The sequence below is a fragment of the Monodon monoceros genome, unplaced genomic scaffold, assembly GCF_005190385.1.
Source record: "Monodon monoceros isolate NGI ecotype Baffin Bay Population unplaced genomic scaffold, NGI_Narwhal_1 Super_Scaffold_5, whole genome shotgun sequence".
Classification (NCBI taxonomy): domain Eukaryota; kingdom Metazoa; phylum Chordata; class Mammalia; order Artiodactyla; family Monodontidae; genus Monodon; species Monodon monoceros.
In genome coordinates, this window is record NW_021703782.1 from 91,445,521 (window position 1) to 91,466,699 (window position 21,179).

Genomic DNA, 21,179 nt, shown 5'->3' on the forward strand with positions numbered 1-21,179 from the left:
GAAGTGAGGCGTGCACCTGAGCAGAAAGCCGGCTAACGTGACATGTGAGTGATGACCATCCTAAGTTAACCATTTAGCCCAGATGAGACCTACACAAGGCCCACCAACTTAACCCAGCCCAAACTGCCAACCCACAGAATTGTGAACTAATAAATGATTGTTGTTTGAAGTCAATAAATGTGGAGGTAGTTTGTTACCCAGCAAAGGCAAACTGATATAGTCTCTTCCAACTTAAATCTAATGAGTATGACTTACTTCTATTTTTTAAGGGTGGGAGTTCGACTGTCTTCAATTCAAAGTCACTATTAGTAGGGCGGCCTACGAAGTGTTTCTTCAGGGTCCAGCTCTTAGCATGAACCATCCTGAAGCTCCTAGAACACAGTAAACATGTAGTCAATGCCATGAAGTGACTGGATTCTTATGGTTCCCTAAGTGTTGCACTGAGGCCACACAGCAGGGTCTGCCCGTCATCAACTTTACCATTATCATTTAACGTCAATCACGTTTATTTAGCAGTATTCACTGTTTCTATCGGTGTGTTAAGCACGTCATACTTATCATCTCAGTTTACCCTCATAATTTCCCTGTAAGATAGGTATTATTATCATTGCCAGTGCACAGCTGTGCAGAAGAGGAAACTGAGGCTACCTCAGAAATCTCCAAGGCAAGGAACCCACACAAATTCTTCCTAGCCACTGCTAAGGTTTCGCTAGGGCACTGAACAACTACCTGGAGTGCAAATATTCCATTTCTCTCCTCATATGAAGCGAATTCTAAGAAAAAGCATCAAACACAAAGAAACGACGTCCATGCACATCTTTTCCAAGGGCCAGAGCGCTGCGTTCTAAGGCAAGCAGTCTCAGGAACACCTGACAACCGCCGGGTGGCGCTGCGCTCAGCCCCATTTTCAGGCGCGAGTTTTCTTTGGCACCAACGGGGAAATCAATTTGGGTCTGTTTGGGTTTAAACTTGCCTGCAGACAAGGCCAAGAGAAGATGATTCAGGCGGCCCTGAGCTCTCAGGGCATTTTCCTTGGAGCGATCGAGGTGGTTCGACCCGAAACCTTCCTGTTCCTACTTGTCTTTTTTTCCCAAAAAAGGCAGCCGCTGAGAATTCTGGACTCGCCATAAGTCCAGAAGCACCCGTGGAAAGGGCGCGACTGCAGAGGCAGGCGAGGATCAGGACGAGCCCCCCCGCCGCTAGAGGAAGGGGGCCAGGTGGGATGCCCGGCCCAGGCGCACTCGCCCCCGGATCCCACCTCCTCGCCGCGCCCATACCCGTCCGTTAAATGAATTCCGACCCCTGCCTTTCTTCTCCTTCCACACTTGTCCCACTTTTGTAGTCCCGCACGTTCCTTCGCCAGCCCCCTCCCAGGTGCAGGCAGCTATGCCAGGCACCGAAAATACTGCCAGGCCACGCCCTTCCCTCCGGCAGCCGTCTCCGATCTCTCCAAGAACCTGCACGGGCCAGGAAGCATCGGCCCGGGCATCCTGCTTCCAAGTTTCTTCCGAGGGCAAGACGCAGAGGTTACTCAGCACTAGGAGAGGGCGAGCAGCACGCAAACGCTCCGCCACAGGGGAGTCTAGATTCTAAAACTGTGGGGTGGGGATATTTACTTACCAACGTCCGCAGGCTCCATTACCTAAAGCAGGGAGTTGGGGCTGCGCAGCGGAACTCCGGAAGCCGGGATTTACGGCCGGTCCCAGGAGAGGGTGGGGCGGTGGGGTTTCCCCCAGGGCGCGGCTGCTCCTGGAAGCCTGTGGGCAGCGGGGCCCGGGGAGGGTCACAGGAGGGAAACCCAGGAATCGAGGAGTGTGTGTGTGTGTGTGTGTGTGTGTGTGTGTACCTGCACCAGTGTGTGTGTGTGTGTACCTGCACCAGTGTGTGTGTACCTGCACCAGTGTCCTAACTGGAAACCCGCTGGAAGATGCTGCGTGGGAGAACGAGCCGCGGCCCCCGCCGCTCAGGCAGGGAGCAGGGGGACGAAGGCGGGTTCCCCCAGCGGCCGCGGCCGGGGGGCTCCTCCTCAGTCCCGCAGCTTGCCCGGCGTCCACGCCCCGACCCTGGCACTCGGGTGCTGGCCCCGTGCCCGCCTGACCCCAGTCTCCCTGATGAACACCTCTTTACCCTGCAAGAGCCAATTCAAGGCTCACCTACTCAGTGAGTCTCAGACTCTCCCGGGCAGGAGTTAGCGCCCCTGCAGCTAGGGCGCCCCACCCCGCCGCAGCCCTGCAACACCCAGCCCTGGGTAGGGCCTTTCCCCGCCGACTCCTGGAGGAAAGGTGGATCCAGGGAGGCGGTGTGCGCAAGGCAAAGGTGCCCGGGCTCGGTTCCAAGCCTGCGGCCACCACTTCCTAACGGTGCAGCTCTGAATGAGCTACTTAACCCCTTCCTGCCTAATTGACCCATCTGCAAGATCGGGATAAGAGTAGTGCTTTATGAAAATTAAGTCTTTTTAAAGAATAAAATGAGTTAACACCAAGTGCTTAGACTAGTACTGGCGCGTGGTAAGCTCAATAAACACTAGATCCCGGTAACAATCTTTTGACTTCCCCACTGGCCCTGAGTCAGTCCCAGGCACCCCACACTGCGTCATTCAATTGTATACCCCCAACTCCGAGCCCAATCCTGGTCGGTCATATAAACAGTGAAATAATGCAAAGATGTTTAAAGAACACTGTCCCTTCTCCTGCATTACCCTCTCTGAAAGGTAACAGATGTTACCAGTCCAGTGTTGACCCTTTCCCTCTCTTCTCCACAGTCGTTCAGACATATACACTTAGAAGGTTCCCCGCCCCCCGCCCCGTTTTCACAAACACGTGATCATTCTAAAGCTGGTACTCTGCATCTTATTTTTTTATTTTCCCAGACTGAAAATCTTAGGCCTGGGTTATCTAAATCAGGGATAGGATTCTTTCTAACAAGGCACTGAGTGAAAGATTCAGAACTCCAAGAGGATAGCGTTAAGTAATATCAGATGTTAGCTATACAGTATTGCCAGATTCGTAGGAAAGATTGTTTGCTGGCTTCAAAAACTTTCCACAAAAGAGTTGAAAGAAATGTGGATGTCTCTGAAAGAGTGTATATTGGATTGCTAGGGCTGCCATAGCAAAATACCACAGACTCGGTGGCTTAAACAACAGACGTTTATTTCCTCATGGCTATGGAGGCTGGAAGTCCAAGATCAAAGTGTTGGCAGGTTTGGTTTTTCCTGAACCCTTGCTCCTTGGCTTGCAGATGGCGGCCTTCTTTCTGTGTCTTCACATGGCCTTTTCTCAGTGCACATACATCCCAGGTGTCTCTCTCTCTTCTTTAAGGACACCAATCATATTGGATTATAACCTTACCTAACAGTCTCAGTTGGATTTAATCATCTCTTTGAAAGCCCTGTCTCCAGGGACTTCCCTGGTGGCGCAGTGGTTAAGAATCCGCCTGCCAATGCAGGGGACGTGGGTTCGAGCCCTGGTCCAGGAAGATCCCACATGCTGCAGAGCAACTAAGGCCGTGTGCCACAACTACTGAGCATGTGCTCTAGGGCCCGCGAGCCACAACTACTGAAGCCCGCGTGCCTAGAGCCCGTGCTCTGCCACAAACAGAAGCCACCGCAATGAGAAGCCCACACACCGCAACGAAGAGTAGCCCCCGCTCGCCTTCCTGTAGCAATGAAGACCCAAAGCAGCCAAAAATAAATAAATTAAAAAGAAAAGCCCTGTCTCCAGATACATGGATTAGAGCCCACTCATATGATCTCGCTTAAACTTAATTACCTCACTAAATTCCTATCTCCAAAAATGATTATATTCTGAGGTTCTAGGTTTGGGGTTTCAACACATGAATTTTGGGAGAACATAATTCAGCTCATAACAGAGTGTATGGGTAAAGTGCGGTGGATGTACACTGGGAGGTATTACGCAGCTATCAGAAGCACTGGGCTAGATGGACATAAAGCAACCTGGATGGATCCTAAAAACACAATGCTGCATGAGAAAAGAAAGGAACAGAAAGAAGTGTGTGACCCTATATCACTTCTATAAACTAAAAGTATGAGCCCTTAGTGCACATTATGCAAGAACATTTACAAAAAATACAAACTACATATTAAATACATCACAATAGTTGCCTATGGTATCAGGAGGAGAAGAGTAGGGAATGGGGATTGCTTTTTAAAGGCACATAAATTAATGAGAGACAGAGGGAGAGAGAGAATTTGGCAGACCAGTGGTGATAATACACTGTAAACTCTGGTGAGTATGAAGAACTCAACCCTCTGGCCCTCAGTCCAAAATGAAATATGCGCAGTGAGGAAATCAACACACCCCTCCCCCATCTTCTTAGCAGAGGGTAGAGAGAGGTTTTGCTACAGTCCAGTGCCATGGACACAAGACAACCTGCTTCCCTCTTTTTATCTGAGACACTGGCCCAAGTGGTGACATCCAGTTGCAACATATGCTTTCCCATTTGTGGCTCAGAAAATGTATGGTTTCCTCTATTCTCTAACAGAAATATTGCAAAGTAACCAAAGTAATAAGTATGTACACTTAATGGCAGAGAGCCAGATATAAAAAGATTTCATGCCTGGTATATCCAGTGGCAGACCATTGGCTGCCTGTCCAATATCCAATATCCTCTTTGTCCTTCCTACATACATACCCCAATTTTGTTTAGGGTAGCCGTGAACCCAGTTAAAGAACTCTGCTTCCAGGCTCCTTTGTGGCTGGGATTTTGACATAGTTCTGGTCAATGAGACAAGCAGAAATCTAATGGGTAGGGCTTTTAGGAAACGTATTGTTTCCCAGTTAAAATAAAAAGGGAGAAACTCAATAGACATGCATCTTTTGTCCTTTGTCTTTCTTCCTGCCTGAAATGTGGAGATGCTGCCCAGTGGTGCAATAAACATTTTGTGACCATGGAGCCACTCACGACAGGTGGCAGTAGAGAAAGGGAAAAGATGTCTGGTTTCCTAAGTAGTTGCATGAGCCCTGGACTTCCTTCTTTGGACTCCTTGTTACATGAAAACAAAAAGTGCTTTTTAAGCCACTGTAGTTTGGGTTTCTGGAACCACTGAATCCAGCCCTGACCCCCTGCAAATGGAGCAGGTGAGCCTGTGCCTCCCTGGTTCCCTGGTGAGAATTGATGAAGTCCATCCTTCTTCCAGATGAAGAGAGGAATATCATGGCAATTGGTCAGGAAGTCCCCTCTGCCTGTGAGGTGTGTTTCCAAAGCTTACCTGGCGTATGTGGCATATGTGGAGTGGATTTTAGGGAAACATCTGTCATGTCCACTACACTATTAAACAGGATTGTTGTAAAGATTGTGTGACATGGGACATAAAGGACTGGCAAGTAGCAAGCCCCCTAAACATCTTCCTTCCTCTCTTCTCTATCATGACTTTTTAAAAATTAAATATTTAAAAATATTGAGCTGTGAACAAAGCATGTTTCAGGTATATCAGAGAATCAGAGATGAGAAAGACACTCTTTGTTATTGGACACTGGAAGTGTTAACAAAATCACTGGTGTGAAGAGTCTTTGGAAAGCAATAAGAATTATAGCAATAAAGTGCCTGGAACAAAGTATCCCTCAAACATTTAGTCACTTTTTGTTTGTTTTTTTTTTTAAAAAAAACCATTTACTCACTTGATTTCAAATAGAAGGTATGGATAAGATTTGGCCACACCAGGTCAAACAGGATCCCAGTCATTGTGACTCTGTCAGGCTTAATCACTGAAATTTGCCAAGTCATGGTGATTAAGCTAAGTCATGGTTGTTAAGTCATCACAGACAGAATTAGAATGTAGGGAAAAGGTCAAGGGAGAGCATTTTCCCTTACTTTGCTCTGAGACAAAACCAAATTCAGTTCAGTCCTCCAGCCTTAGGGTTCAGAGAGCTCTGATCTAGCTAGCTGAGGGAACAATTCACTGTTAAATACAATCACAGAAGTAACAAGAGAATGCATCTTGTCAAATAATTCAGACAATACAGATGCCTACAGTGTAAGAAGCAAATGTCCTTGTTCTTTGTTTGGGGAGGATTCCTTCTGACGTTTTTCTATGGCAACACACTTTCAGAACAGACACTCATCTCCTCTTCCTTCTCTACAACTTCCATTGCATTGGCCTGGTAAGATAATGCTTGGGAAATAATTATAAAACTGGGTAGTAATATTATTCTCATGATTGAAAGAGCCCCTTAATACATGTAAGACACTGCATTTCAGGAGAGGATGATTATGCCTCTTCCCACAGTACTAGGAGATACATTGGTGCAGCACCAACTGTGAGCCTTATCCTAGAGAAGAGCTTGGTACCTAGTATTCCTTGTCCTTATAACACTTCAGGGAAGCACTTGTTCTTATTATCTTCCTCAGAGCCTAAGGAAACTGAAGTTCTAAGAAGTAAAATAACTTAGACACAATCACATAGCTAGTCAGTTGCAGGGTTGAGATTTGAATCTGAGTTAACAAGCTCCAAAGCCCCATACTTTTCACTGTTCTGTCTTACTTTCCAGTACAGGCAAGACGGATTCCTCTAATAGGTAAGAGCAAATTTAGGAAAGGTCATACTTATGGGATATCTGTAAACTATGATTAGTAATGTTATTTTATTCTTTTTCCTTTTTAAAATATTTATTTATTTTGGCTGTGCCAGCTCTTAGTTGCAACACGTGGGATCTTTTAGTTGCAGCATGTGGACTTCTCAGTTGTGGCATGCAGACTTCTTAGTTGCGGCATGCAAACTCTTAGCTGCGGCAGGCATGTGGGATCAGTTCCCTGACTGGGGTTTAAACCTGGGACCCCTGCATTGGGAGAGCAGAGTCTTACTCACTGGACCACCAGGGAAGTCCCAATAATGTTATTTTATTTTATTTATTTTTAATTTTTTTAAAATTTTTTGTGGTATGTGGGCCTCTCACTGCTGTGGCCTCTCCCGCTGCAGAGCACAGGCTCCGGACGCGCAGGCTCAGCGGCCATGGCTCACGGGCCCAGCCGCTCCGCGGCATGTGGGATCTTCCCGGACCGGGGCACGAACCCCCGTCCTCTGCATCGGCAGGCGGACTCTCAACCACTGCGCCACCAGGGAAGCCCAATAATGTTATTTGAGACATGCAAATACGTTACCAAACTCAGGTTCGGCTGCTTGCCGCTCAAAAGCCAATACTCAAGAGGCAACTGTTGGTGGAAAGGAAAGTTGCTTTAATTAGAAAACTGGGCAATCTGGGGAGAAGGTGGGCTCATGTCCCAAAACCAACTCTGAAGATTCTGCTTGGCCATGAAAGTGTCTAAAGGGAAAAAGGGAAGTAATCTCAGTCACTGAGATAGGGGATCAGACTCATAGCCATCTCCCACTGCATGCAGGCTTGTTGCCTCCTCGTGATCTCTCTTTTTATGCTATCTTGTTCACACAGTTTGTTTGTGAGATTACTGAAGGTGAAGCTGGGGAAGAGAGCTGGTCATCTGTTAATTACTTATTATTCATTTCTACTTCTTTGATCTATGGAAAGAACTATGGAAAGAAAGTTTGGCAAGGTATAATGTGATCAAAAGATTTGAAAGGTGTGCTTGGGCTGGAGATGAGTAGAGCATGGGGTGACTGGTTAAAGGTTAGCTACAATATAGTTTTGCTAAAGAGACAAGACAAAAGGGGACTCCTGCAGGGAGCTCTTTCCTGCCAAAAGCTGCTTACAAATCCCCACTTGTCAGAACATGATTCCATTTCTACGGGATTATGGGCAAAGGTCCGTCTTCTGTAACTTCTTCATGCTGACATACGGCACTGTATTCTTAGAGTGGAAAATGTTGACGTGGGTCTGTAGCATCCCTTTGCTGACAATTTTAGTTGCCCGCTTACATATATGGGCAGAACAAGCTACAATTACTTTGATGCCCACAAAGATATAGATTATTATGAGCAGTGGTGTTAATCCCATTCTCTTAAGGCCAGTTCTTGGAATTGTGCTAGCCATACATTCAGTACTGCTCAAGATGGAACAGCTTATGTCATGGCTGCAGTCTGGTCATCATGCAGTTAGCTTTTACCCTCCGGTGGCAGTTATAGTATCTGTAAAATGACTCCGGAATGTGCATCAGACACTGAAGAATTCTGTGATTCTATTGTCCTCATCATTAACTGTTTTTGAGCCTGCTCATTTAGGACTCAGGGAGGCCTGGGAGATTTCAGCTTTTCTACAAACAAGAGGCAGGGGACACGGAGGGGCCTTTGTACTTGGGAGGGTCCCTGCAGGGTTCTGCTTGCTTCCAAAGACACTGAACATCTTGGAATGTCACTCTCTCATCCTGGCTTCCCCTCTTAGTCCCTCTGCCATCCTCCTATCCACTTGGCTAGGGTCTGCTGCAATTCTATGGCAGTCTTCTTTCTGCCTCATGATGGCAGGTGCTGGGGCTGGGGCAGAGAAAATAAAAGATGAACCTGAAACATCATTTTGTACAAGTAAGAAAGTATGTAAAATATGATGGGGACAGAAAAGGATAGGGGTCATGTCAAAAGGACATAGAAACCCTCTTAAAGGAGGTGCAATAGGCCAAATCTAAGACAAGTTGAACATCAAAACAAATTCAAAGAATGGCTAAACAACAGGGTCCTACTATATAGCACAGGGAACTATAGTCAATATCCTGTGATAAACCATAATGGAAAAGAACATTAAAAAAGAATGTATGTGTATAACTGAGTCACTTTGCTGTACAGCTGAGGTTGGCACAACTTTGTAAATCAACTATATGTTAATTTAAAAAATAAATAAAATTAAAAAACCCCACAGACGTTATTATGGGCAAAAAAAGTATATCCTCCCCCCCAAAATTTAAAATTAACATATTAGCACCCATATGATTAACAATAACAATTATATGTTAATGTAATTAACATATTTTATCACCCATAAAATAAGTTACCATGAGTTCATAAATGTAGAGATAAGGAAAAGATCTTCCTTACAATAGAATACCAACTAATAAATGTGGGTGGAAAGATGGAATTAGAATGTCACCATTTTGCAACCACTGTATTAATAATTGATTCAGGCAAAAATCATGGAAGCTAGATAAGCAGGTGAAGGTTTGAGGAGGAATAGAATAAGTCTAAAAGTATCTCTTCACAAGTTATTTATTAAAGGGGAAAAGGTCACTTTACAGTAGAATAACAGGACAGATAACGGTTCAAAGTCAACATCAGTGTTGAGGCAAATGGACATTATCTGTGCTTTCTGTTGTGTGTCGAGCACACAACATCATTTCTGTGGTATCCTGATAGAAATGCATAACATGGATTTCATTGTGAGGAAATATCAGACCAACTCCAATTGTAGGACCTCCTATAAAATAACTAGCTGGTTATCTTCAAAAGTGTCCAGGTTGAAGTCAAGGGAAAACTGAGGAATTGATTTTCTAGATTATAGGAGACTAAAGAGACATGAAAATTAAATGCAGTGCAGGAAACTGGATTGGGCTGGGGGCAAAAGGATAGCTATAAAGGGCATGATTGAAACAACTGTGAAATTTGAATATGCCCTACAGATTAGATCAAGAGTTGGCGAAGTACATATGGCCCTCTGGTCAAATCCAGCCTACTGTTTTTGCTTTTTTGGCTGCACTGTGAAGCATGCAGGATCTTAGTTCCCTGACCAGGGATTGAACCTGTGCCCCCTGCAGTGGAAGCGGGGAGTCTTAACAACTGGACCACCAGGGAAGTCCCCCAGCCTACTATTTTTGTATGGTTTGCAAGCTAAGAATGTTTTTTACATTTTAAAAATTTGCTGTGAAAAATGTAACAAAATTTACTATTCTAACCATTTTTAAGTGTATAGTTCACATTACTGTGTAACAGATCTCTAGGACTTTTTCATCTTGGAAAACTGAAACTCTGTACCCACTGAACAACTCCCCATTCCCCTCTCCCCCACCCCCAAACCCTGGCATCCACAATTCTATTGTCTATTTCTATGAGTTTGACTGCTTGAGATGGCTTATACAAGTGACATCATACAGTATTTGTCTTTTTGTGACTAGCTTACTTCACTTAAGAGTAATGTTCTCAAGGTTTATCCATGTTGTATTATGTAACAGGATTTCTTTTTTTAAGGTTGAATAATATTTCATTGTATGTATTTAACACTTTTTTTTTAGTTTGTATATTACTATTTTTTTTAGTTTTTTAAAATTTTATATTGGAGTATAGTTGATTTACAATGTTGTGTTAGTTTCAGGTGTACAGGAAAGTGATTCAGCTATACATATATGTATATATTTTTTTTCAGATTCTTTTCCCATATAGGTTATTACAGAGAGGTATTGAGTAGATTTCCTTGTGCCGTATAGTAGGTCCTTGTTGATTATCTATTTTATATATAGTAGTGTGCATATGTTAATCCCAACCTCCTAATTTATCCCTCCTCCCACCCCACCATTCCCCTTTGGTAACCATAAGTTTGTCTTCTGTGAGTCTGTTTCTGTTTTGTAAATAAGTTCACTTGTATCATTTTTTTTAGATTCCACATGTAAGTGATATCATATATTTGTCTTTCTCTGTCTGACTTCACTTAGTATGATAATCTCTAGGTCCATCCATGTTGCTGCAAATGGCATTATTTCATTCTTTTTTGTGGCTGAGTAACATTCTATTGTATATATGTACCACATCTTCTTTATCCATTCATCTGTCAATGGACCTTTAGGTTGCTTCCATGTCTTGGCTATTGTAAATAGTGGTGCAATGAACATTGGGGTGCATGAATCTTTTCAAATTATTGTGTTCTCTGGATATATGCCCAGGAGTGGGACTACTGGGTCGTATGGTAGCTCTATTTTTAGTTTTTTAAGGAACCTCCATACTGTTCTCCATAGTGGCTGCACCAATTTACATTCCTACCAACAGTGTAGGAGGGTTCCTTTAAGGCAGTTTTAACCGCCAAGGATTAGAACATTCCCCAAAAGAAAACACAGACAAATGGATAAAGAGATTCAAGAGGGAAGTGTGAGAGCAACAGGACGACAGCAAACCTGTTTCAAATTTTCATTCAAATAACTAGAAAATACAGATTATAGACTGTTACTATTATATAGATTACTACAGATCACCTTTCAGTGGGACCCTTTGATGTATGCACCTGAAACACAGGAAAACTTATTTCCCAGAGTAGATATAAGGAAGGAAGGAAGGAAGGAAGGGAGAAGGGAGGTAGAGAGGGATGGAAGGAAGGAGGGATGGAAGAAAGGAGTCAAAAAGAGGAAGGAAAAAAGAAAAGAAATTCCCCCAAATTTTGGAAGGCAAGGAGGCAGGATTCAGAGACATTTCAAATCTGCCCTAGCGTCTCATTATCATAGAATAAAATCTGTCCCAAAGCTTTTAAAATTTGTTTAAACCAAAAGAACTTTGGGTGAAGGCAAATTATTTTTAGAATGCTCTTGTTATTCAGGTTGAAGTTACTAATGATACAGAACTCATAAATTATACAGTAACAATTTGTTTTCTTATTATAACATTAAAAATAACATAAACCAGTGCAGTATTTTTGTGAATTTGTTGAATGAAAGAAAGATAATTTAAATTGGGAGCCTCCATGCAGTTCTAGTCAAGTTCGAGCAGAAACTCTCTGTATCAGTCTCTGACATGGCAATTTTCTAGGAAAGAAATTCATTTAGGGAATCAATCAGGAATTCATTCGTTATTGTTTGGTTAATATTAACTAAAGATTTTTTAAAAAATCACCCTTGTCTTCTTCATTTGCTTATTTTAAGTGGTGAGTATATGAAAACAATGTTTACTTTTCTTATTGAAGACTGTGCAGAAAGACCCACAGGTATTTGTCTCTGGGTGGGAAGAGCAGAATATCTGGATCTGAAGGCTGGCCTGGCCTCTTACCTGCTTTGTACCTTTGGGTAAGTCACATCTCTTCTCAGGATCATACATACATATTCATATCCCTGACAGAGTTGTGACACAAGGTACATGGAAACAATCTCCAACTTCAAAGGGCTGTATAAATAATTGTTTATAATTATTAATATAGGGACCAAAGTGCTTTGTGATAGGAATAAGCAGTCAAAAACACCCACTTTGGGGACTTCCCTGGTGGTGCAGTGGTTAAGAATCTGTCTGCCAATGCAGGGGACATGGGTTCGAGCCCTGGTCCGGGAAGATCCCACATGCCGCGGAGCAACTAAGTCCGTGTGCCACAACCACTGAGCCTGCGCTCTAGAGCCCGTGAGCCACAACTACTGAGCCTACGTGCCACAACTACTGAAGCCTGTGTGCCTAGAGCCCGTGCTTCGCAACAAGAGAAGCCACGGCAATGAGAAGCCCACGGACCACAACGAAGAGTAGCCCCCGCTCGCTGCAACTAGAGAAAGACCGCGTGCAGCAACGAAGACCCAACACAGCCAAAAATAAATAAATACATTTATTAAAAAAATAAAAAGACAACAAAAAACACCCACTTTCAAGGAGAGGCAGGAAGAGCTGACCCTATTTGCATTTTCTCCATTTGCCTTCCAGATCCACTCTCCACCCTGCTTCTCACAAATCCAGCCCCCTTCCCTAAGCTTCTGCTTGGTTTGGGCCAGTCTGGTGTTGATTCTCCCTATAGGTTACTTCGGACTGGCTGTGTCCTTCTAACAAAAGCCACAGCTCCTTCAGGCAGCCCCTGGCACACCTCCCTCCCCTGACCCCTTTGGGCCCAAGGGGTCTTCCCAGGCCCTGTTGGTTTCCTTTTTCCCTGCACACTGCCCTTTGGGTGGGTGTGCCATCTGACTCCTGCTAGGAGGAGGCTGCTCAGTCTAATTAACTTGTGTAATTACTGTAAAAAATATGAAAGTACATTGACTTTGAAAGAAAAAATAAGTAAAAACAGGTAGTTTAGACAAATGGTTTAAATTAACGAAACTGGGAAAAGGAACCTTTCCCAAAGATATATGGATGCAAATGACACCTTGCCACATCACCATTGTGGGGAAATATGCACACCACATTTCTCAATCCAGTAAAGAAAGCTCTGAACTGTAAACAAACAAGCAAACAAAAACCCAGAGTCATCACCCTGCAAACTTCTTTTTTACCTTGCATACTTTTAGTGCCAAAATAAATGAACCTTGAATTTTTCCTGTAAGTTATATACTTACTCCCTGACATAAATCCATCCGTAGCATTTTCAATGCTGACCTTTTGCAGATTTGCAACATTCAGGGCTATCACAATCATGTGAGAAAATATATTTTTCCACTAAGAACATACTGAGTGTAAACTTGGGAATGTTGGCAATCTTGTGATTTTCTTTTCATTTAACTACATGTTGTGTTTGCTAATATAGAGAGCCAGTCCTTTCAAAGCCTGTACTTTCTTTAAACATTTTTATTGCAAACAATCTATGCTTTTTTCCTTTTTGATTCTGTCTTCCTTACACAGTAAGAACTCCAAATCCTATATTTTAAATAAAAGGAAATAAAATTCTTGGCTTTATTAGGTAAGCATAAATAGAGAGAAGAGTAAAAAGTTTTGTTAACTAGTGAATGGAATTAAAAAGGTGATGCTTATCTTTTAAATGAGTGATTCTTAAGGTTTGGTGTCTATCAGAATAATCTTTGGGGCTTGTTAAAAATAAACATCATGCCCTTTCCATGACTGTCTAGCACTCTGTATCATTATAAAATTCAATGTTCTCATCTGTGAAATGAGGATAACCTCACAGAGTTATTGTGAGGATTAAGTGGGATAATGTATATAAAGCACCAAAGCACTTAGAACTGCTCTTAATGCACAGTAAGCTATAGGAGTGTAGCTACTATTATTTTTGTTGGGAGACAATTCTCCATGTTTCTGCATGTCCTGGGAACAGAGGCACTGACCACCTTTGTTCTGGACTATTTTCTCCAAGATGTTTGTATAGCAAACAGCCTTGGAAGGTACAGGGTCTCCCTCCAGAGCAGGGGGCAGTTTTGTTTTCTTTCTAGTGTAATAATGTCTCCCTTTGGTGGAAATGTCTATTATCAAGATTTGGGCTCCCTGAGCTCAGAGCTCCTCAGCTGTGATGCAAATCCTCTGCAAGCATGGCATTCACATGGGCCCCTCTGTCTTTCCCCTGTGAACTTAGGGGTGGCAAGAGGAAACCAACATGAACATGAACCTCATGCTGCTTGCTGTGCCGTAAGTAATAAAGTCCTTTGTCTCTGACCCAGGAGTTTTGAGTCTTCTACCAGCATCTGTGTGGCAGGCAAAAGGAAGGTTAAAAATCTCAGCCCCTTCACAGTTCTTGACAATTACAGGGTTCAGAAGCATGCAGTCATGTTTAAAGAAGTGCAATTTGTCAACCAAAAGTAATTTAATTAAAGTAATTAAAAAGTAATTTCAGGGAATTCCCTGGTGGTCCAGTAGTTAGGACTCTGTGCTTTCATTGCCAAGGGCCCGGGTTCCATCCCTGGTCAGGGAACTAAGACCCCATGAGCCACGTGGCCAAAAGAAAAAGTAATTTCATTTTTCACTCCCATCTCTAAATGAATATTTGAAAGGATCCAATTCATAGTTTTCTTATTGCACAACCTCGGTACCATCTAGCCGCTCCCACATGCAACCATGGTCCCCGTCTTATCTTCTGGTTTAAAGGGTACTATTAATGACCTTTGGAATCTAAATCCACCTGGCCATTATTCAAAACCACTAATCAGTGGCCAAATGGTAGAGCTGCAGAAGGTTTGAAGAGAATTTGCATTTCTGAACTTCCCCCAGGATCTCACCCCTTCCTCACCATTCCAGCATACAATGCACAATTCCCAGCGTCTTCCTCCAGAACACCTTATTTCATAGCAACTATAGTTTTGCCCCTGTTACTTCCTCAACCCACTCAGCACCACTGACATCTTGATGACTGACTCATTCCTAAGAGAATATAGGCCACCAAGAAGGGAGACCCTCTGGAGGGGCAAACACTATTAGAAGAATGATTTCTCCAGAGAGAAAATCCAAGTGGTGGACACTGCCTGGTTCTCCCACCGCAATTTACACATGAGCAAGTCTAAAGCTGGAGGACAGCTACTTGGGTTCTTTCAAAGGATGCAAGTCATCAGGCCAAGGCCCTTTGGACCCAGTGTATCTACTCTGTCTTTTACCATTCTTTGGCATGCCAAATTCAATGAGGGCACAGAATAGATAACAAGAGAATGTTATTCAAGAGAAGCTGATCTCATGGTAAATCCCAGCACACAGAGGAATGGTTGTGGGAATGGGTCACCATTACGAGTTCTGGAGCCTTGGGTTTCCCTGGTGGCGCAGTGGTTGAGAGTCTGCCTGCCAATGCAGGGGACACGGGTTCGTGTCCCGGTCTGGGAAGATCCCACATGCCGCGGAGCGGCTGGGCCCATGAGCCAATGGCCGCTGAGCCTGTGCATCTGGAGCCTGTGCTCCTCAACGGGAGAGGCCACAGCAGTGAGAGGCCCGCGTACCGCAAAACAAACAACAACAAAAAATTATCTATTGAATGCTAAGGCATTATGGCCTTAGTGTTTATTTACAGACAAGTCTTGAGAGCAGTTTTAGGTTCACAACAAAATTGAGGGGGGGAAGGTACAGCGAGTTCCCATACACCCCTTTCCCCCCACATGCACAGCCTCCCTCATTATCAACATCCCCTCACCAGAGTGGGACATTTGTTACAACTGATGAATCTGCACTGACACAACCCGAATCACCCAAAGTCCATAGTTTACACTAGGGCTCATTCATTCCTGTATAACATTCTATTTGTTTGGACAAATGTATAATGACATGTATCCATCATTATAATATCATACAGAGTATTTTCACTGCCCTAAAAATCCTCTGTTCTTTGTCTATTCATCCCTCCCTCTCCCAACCCCTGACAACCACTGATTTTTTTTTTTTGCTGTCTCCATAGTTTTGCCTTTTCCAGAATGTCATATAGTTGGAATCATACAGTATGCAGCCTTTGCAAATTGGTTTCTTTCACTCAGTAATATGCATTTAAGCTTCCTTCATGTCTTTTCATGGCTTGATAGCTCACTTCTTTTTAACCCTGAATATTATTCCATCACCTGGATGTACCACATTTATCCATTCACTTACTGAAGGACAAACTTAGTGCTTCCAAGTTTTGGCAGTTATGAATAAAGCTGCTATAAGCATCCACATGCAAGTTTTTGTGTGGACACATTTTGAACTCCTCTGAGTAAATACCAGGGAGTGCAACTGCTGGAGTGTACAGTAAGAGTATGTTTAGTTTTATAAGAAAATGCCAAGCTGCCTTCCAGAGTGACTGCACCTTTTCGCGCTTCCGCCAGCAGTGAGCGAGAGCTCCCACTGCTGCACAGCCCCCTCAGCGTTTGGTGTTGTCGGTGCTCCGGATTTTAGCCATTCTAGTAGGTGTGTAGTGGTATCTCGTTGTTTCAATTTGCATTTCGCTGATGACATATGATGTGGAACATCTTTTCATATGTTTATTTGCCATCTGTATATCTTCCTTGTTGAGGTGTCTCTTAAGCTTTTTGGCCCATCTTTTAATCAGGTCTTTCATTTTCTCATTGTTGAGTTTTAAGAGTTCTCTGTATATTTTGGCTAACAGTTCTTTATCAGATGCGTCTTTTGCAAATATTTTCTCCCAGTTTGTGGCTTGTCTTCTCATTCTCTCAACACTGTCTTTCACAAAGCAGAAGTTTTTAAATTTTAATGAAGTCCAACTTATCAATCATGTCTTTCATGGATTGTGCTTTTGGTGTTGTATTGTTAAAGTCACCAACATACTCAAGTTGAGATAGCTTTTGAATCTGTGATTTTATTTTTAAATTATATATGCATTGAGCATTTTTTTTCTTCATTTGGAAAAGAAAGATTTTGAGACTTCCTGCAATGTGTGTGAATTAGTTGCGAGTGCACTTGCAAATGTGCAAATGTTACTGTTAATAGAGACTTCTATTTTGGAGTAAGTATGTGTGCTTAGTCTGTGACAAGTTAACGTCAAATGAAATAAAATTAAGTTTATGGAAGTTTCAAGTCCATATTGATACTAGAAAATTAATTGTATTCCATATGACTTTCCAATACTGTTTATCAAAACTTAGAAATGCTGTAGAGGTCAATCTCAGTTACCAGAATCCAAAATTCAGCTGTCATCAAGTTGCTCATTATGAACTCTGTTTTAGGCTATAAGTCTTCTAACTCATTGAGGTCATTTGACTAGAGATTGTCTGTGAGGAAATCACTGTTTACTATGCTCTCGTTTCTCCTTTTATAAAGAAATCCAAGGAAGAGATAAATAAGGAATAGAATGTATAGGTTACATCTCAAAATCCAATGTTTGCTCATCTAATCTTGAAATTTGGACTAAAATAGAGCCAAAGGCCAGAGATTAGATAATAAGGATGTTTTGGTTTCAGATGTTATTGCTTAAATAATTTAATATTCGTCAACACAACCCTAACCGTGTTAGGGTTTTGTTGATTTATTGAATGTGTTTTTACCTAAGCAGTTGAGCCACAGGAGGTAATAGCTCTTCCCCGGGTTCTAGTATGAAATGAACCAATGATTGATAAGCCTCCCTGCTTCTTCTAGTAGAGCCTTGGGAAAGAAAGTCAGGAAAGAAGAAGTTCTGCTCTGTGGACAACGGTTGTGGGGAAAGGGACTTCCCTGGAGGCACAGTGGTTAAGACTCCGCACTCCCAATGCAGGGGGCCTGGGTTCGATCCCTGGTCAGGGAACTGGATCCCACATGCATGCTGCAACTAAGAGTTTGCATGCCACAACTAAGGAGCCCTCAAGACACAACTAAGGAGCCGGCAAGCCACAACTAAAGAGCCCGTGAGCCACAAGGAAGGAGCCCATCTGCTGCAACTAAGACCCAGCACAACCAAATTTAAAAAAAAAGGGTTGTGGGGAAAACATGACAAATGGGATAGCCCTGTGGTTGCAGTTAGTAGTACATCCATTCCTATTGGATCAAGATGTAGGGCGTTTTACAAATACTGTTGGATTCAATTAGCTGTTATTATTTTCTTGTTTTACCCTTATCTGGTTTTGGAATCTACATTACACTAACTTCATAAAACGAGTAGGCAGGTTTTGAAAGTTGTCTATTTTTTTTTTGTAACAATTTGTTCTTTTCAGGAGAACAGTCTGATGACTTTTTCAGTCATCAACAGTCTGATGACAGTCTGGTGACTTTTTCAGTTTCCTTAATGTTTATACAAGCACCACTTTTGGCATTTTATATATTTCTAGGAACTTTTGCATCCCATCCATGTTTTCAACTTACTATCTATTTGGTGGTTTTCCTAATATTTTATTCTAGATTCTGTTTCATGGAGTCTTCTATAATGAGAGAGATGAAATGAAACCTGAGCAGGTCAGCACTTTTCAAACACATCGTCCACCTCTCTGAGTAGGGTAATTCTGTCCAGGATGTAGCACCCCCATGACTAGTCTATCATCTGACTCTTACCAGGCCTGGCCCTTCTGTGGTGCTCCCTGGTTGCCATCAAGTTTGTCTTACCTTCTCTCAGAGTTCTAACCCCAGCTTAGGCATCCTCCTTGATGATGCCGGTCATGGTTAATAACCAAAAGGGGTAAAAGAGAACTCTAAGGGGTATAGAGGAAAGAAGTAGTAAATGCGTGCTTTATAGGTACAGGATTTCCTTCTGGAGTGATGAAAGTTTCTGAAACTAGATCGTGGTGATGGTTGCACCACTTTGTGAAAGTACTTCATGCCACTGGGTTGTACACTCACTTTAAAATGGTATGCCTGAAACTAATATAATACTGCATGTCAATTATACATCAACATAAATACATACATACACTGGTTCAGATGGTAAATTTTGTTATGTATATTTTTCTACAATAAAAAAAAAATAATCTCAGACTTGGGGCAAGAGCCTCCTCTGCGTTTCTTAGTTCCTTATTTATTTCCATTTCCCTCAGTCACAGGGGTAGTGGCTACCCTTTGTATTTACTATTTTTAAAATTTTCTGTTATGTGTAAACATAAAATCTACCACCTTAGCCATTTTAAAGTGTACACACACTTTTGTTTCACAGTTCTAGAGATTATAAGTCTGAAATCAAGGTGTTGGCAGGGTTGGGTCCTCTTGGGACCTCTGAGGGAGAATCTCTTCCACGCCTCTCTCCTAGTGTTTAGTGGTTGCTGGCAATCCTCGGTGCTCCCTGCCTTGTGGGAGCATAACTCCAATTTCTGCTTCTGGCTTCACATGGTTGTCTTCCCTGTGTGCACGTCTCTGTTTTCTCCTCTTATAAGGTCGCTGGATTCAGTGACTTCATTTTAACTGATTACATCTGCAAAGACCCTGTTTCCAAATAAAGTCATATTCACTGGTACCAGAGGTTAGGACTTGAACATATCTTTTTGGGGAGACACAATTCGACCCACAACAGGAGTCATCATCAATGTGGTGGCAAAGAAAACTGATGCCACACAGAGAAATCTGCACATAGACCTGTTTACTTGAGGAAAAAAAAAAGTCCCCGTTTCCTTTTCCAGCCTTGCAGTGTGCTTCAAGCACCCTCTACTGGCAGAGTTTAACATCCAGCCAGCTGGCAACAGGCAAACGCAGTCTGCAGAGTGCCGTTCCCTGGGGCAAGGGATGATGGGCTTTGCAGCTCAGAGGCAATAAATTCATAACAGCCACAGACTAAAGTTCTGTCTGCTTTGAAGTGAGCCTTCCCTACGTTAGCTTTAGCTTGACTACGGAGCTCTAAATCGGCTCTGGGACTAAAACCTGGGAAGGGAAGAGTCCAAAGAAAGGAGATGCTTAGGCTAGGTCTGGTAGGTTATAGGAGGTTGGAAGACCTTGAAGTGGGAAAGGGATGATATTTTAGGGAGAGGGACCAGTATGGGCAGAAGCAAAGCATGGGAGACCCTAGGTTGTTATGGAATTCTGAAAGCCACGTTAAGGTATTTGAACTCTAATCTGAGGGTGAAGTTGGGTAAGAGTAACATGACCAAATTTGTAATGTAGAAAATTTCCTTTATCTCCAGGCAGCATGGGAACTCCTTCTGTTTGGGAAGGAGAGCCCTGAACAGGCAGCAATGAGCTTCTATAGGAGTGTGCACGAAGGAAGTGGACTGGGAAACCTGCATAGCTGAAGAACCTCATGGGAGACAAGGTTCAATGAGAATCGTCAAATGTTTCAAGTATGGAAACAACATGATCTGATGTGGAGATGGCTGGCATCTCAAAACACAACACGTATCAATGAATGCATCATCTTACACTGTAAGTTTGTGTTCCTTATTTCAGGAATGGCACCTGATTTCCTAATGTAGAAACCTTAGCGTCATCAGGACTCAGTGCTCTCCTTCACTCCTCCACAACCAATGATTAAATACTACCCATTTTGCTTCATAAATGCGTCTCAACTTTTCTCCATTCTCAATGCTACTACCTTGAAACACGCCTGTAGCATCTCTTACTTGGACTCTTATAACTGTCTCATAACGGTCTTCCTGATATCTCCCAGCTCGTTTTCTCAGGCAGAGTAATTGTTCTGAAATGCAAATCTTAAGGTGTCACTTTATTACTTAAAAACTCTATGCTGGCTCTCCATTGCTCTTAGGATAAATAGCAATTTCTTCAACATGGAACAAAATGACCCCTCATAATCTGGCTTTTTCCAGTTTCATCCCCTCCACTCCTCATCCCCCAGCCCCACCCCCAGCCCAGCCATATGGATTGTCTTTTTTTTTTTGCTGTACACGGGCCTCTCACTGTTGTAGCCTCTCCCGTTGCGGAGCACAGACTCCGGACGCGCAGGCCCAGCGGCCATGGCTCATGGGCCCAGCCGCTCCGCGGCACGTGGGATCTTCCCAGACCGGGGCACAAACCCGTGTCCCCTGCATCGGCAGGTGGACTCTCAACCACTGCGCCACCAGGGAAGCCCCATACTATATTTTTAACTTTATTTTGTTCCATTTTCTTAAAAGAATTTATTATTTCTTAAAGTTTATTTGCTTGTTTATTGTCTGTCATCCTCCACCAGAATATATGCTCCTTGAGATTAAAAACCTTGTCTACCTTGCTCACCACTATGTCCTCAGAGCCTACAACAGTGTCTAGTTCATAGTAAAGACTCAAGAAATATTTACTGAGTGAATGATAGAAACAACTTTTTTTGAGGTAAAGCTCTTCATGTTGCTATAGAGTCCCATGCAAT

General features: G+C 43.0%; 1 protein-coding gene across 1 annotated transcript in view; it reads right to left on the bottom strand.

The window, feature by feature from the left end:
* The window catches only part of PTGR1 (prostaglandin reductase 1), a 75,212-nt gene that overhangs the window by 27,532 nt on the left and 26,501 nt on the right, over nt 1-21,179 (bottom strand). Inside the window, exon 2 of the mRNA XM_029202878.1 lies at nt 256-371. Coding sequence (XP_029058711.1) covers nt 256-361 — 106 coding nt within the window. The 5' untranslated portion in view covers nt 362-371. The remainder of the gene's footprint in view (nt 1-255; nt 372-21,179) is intronic.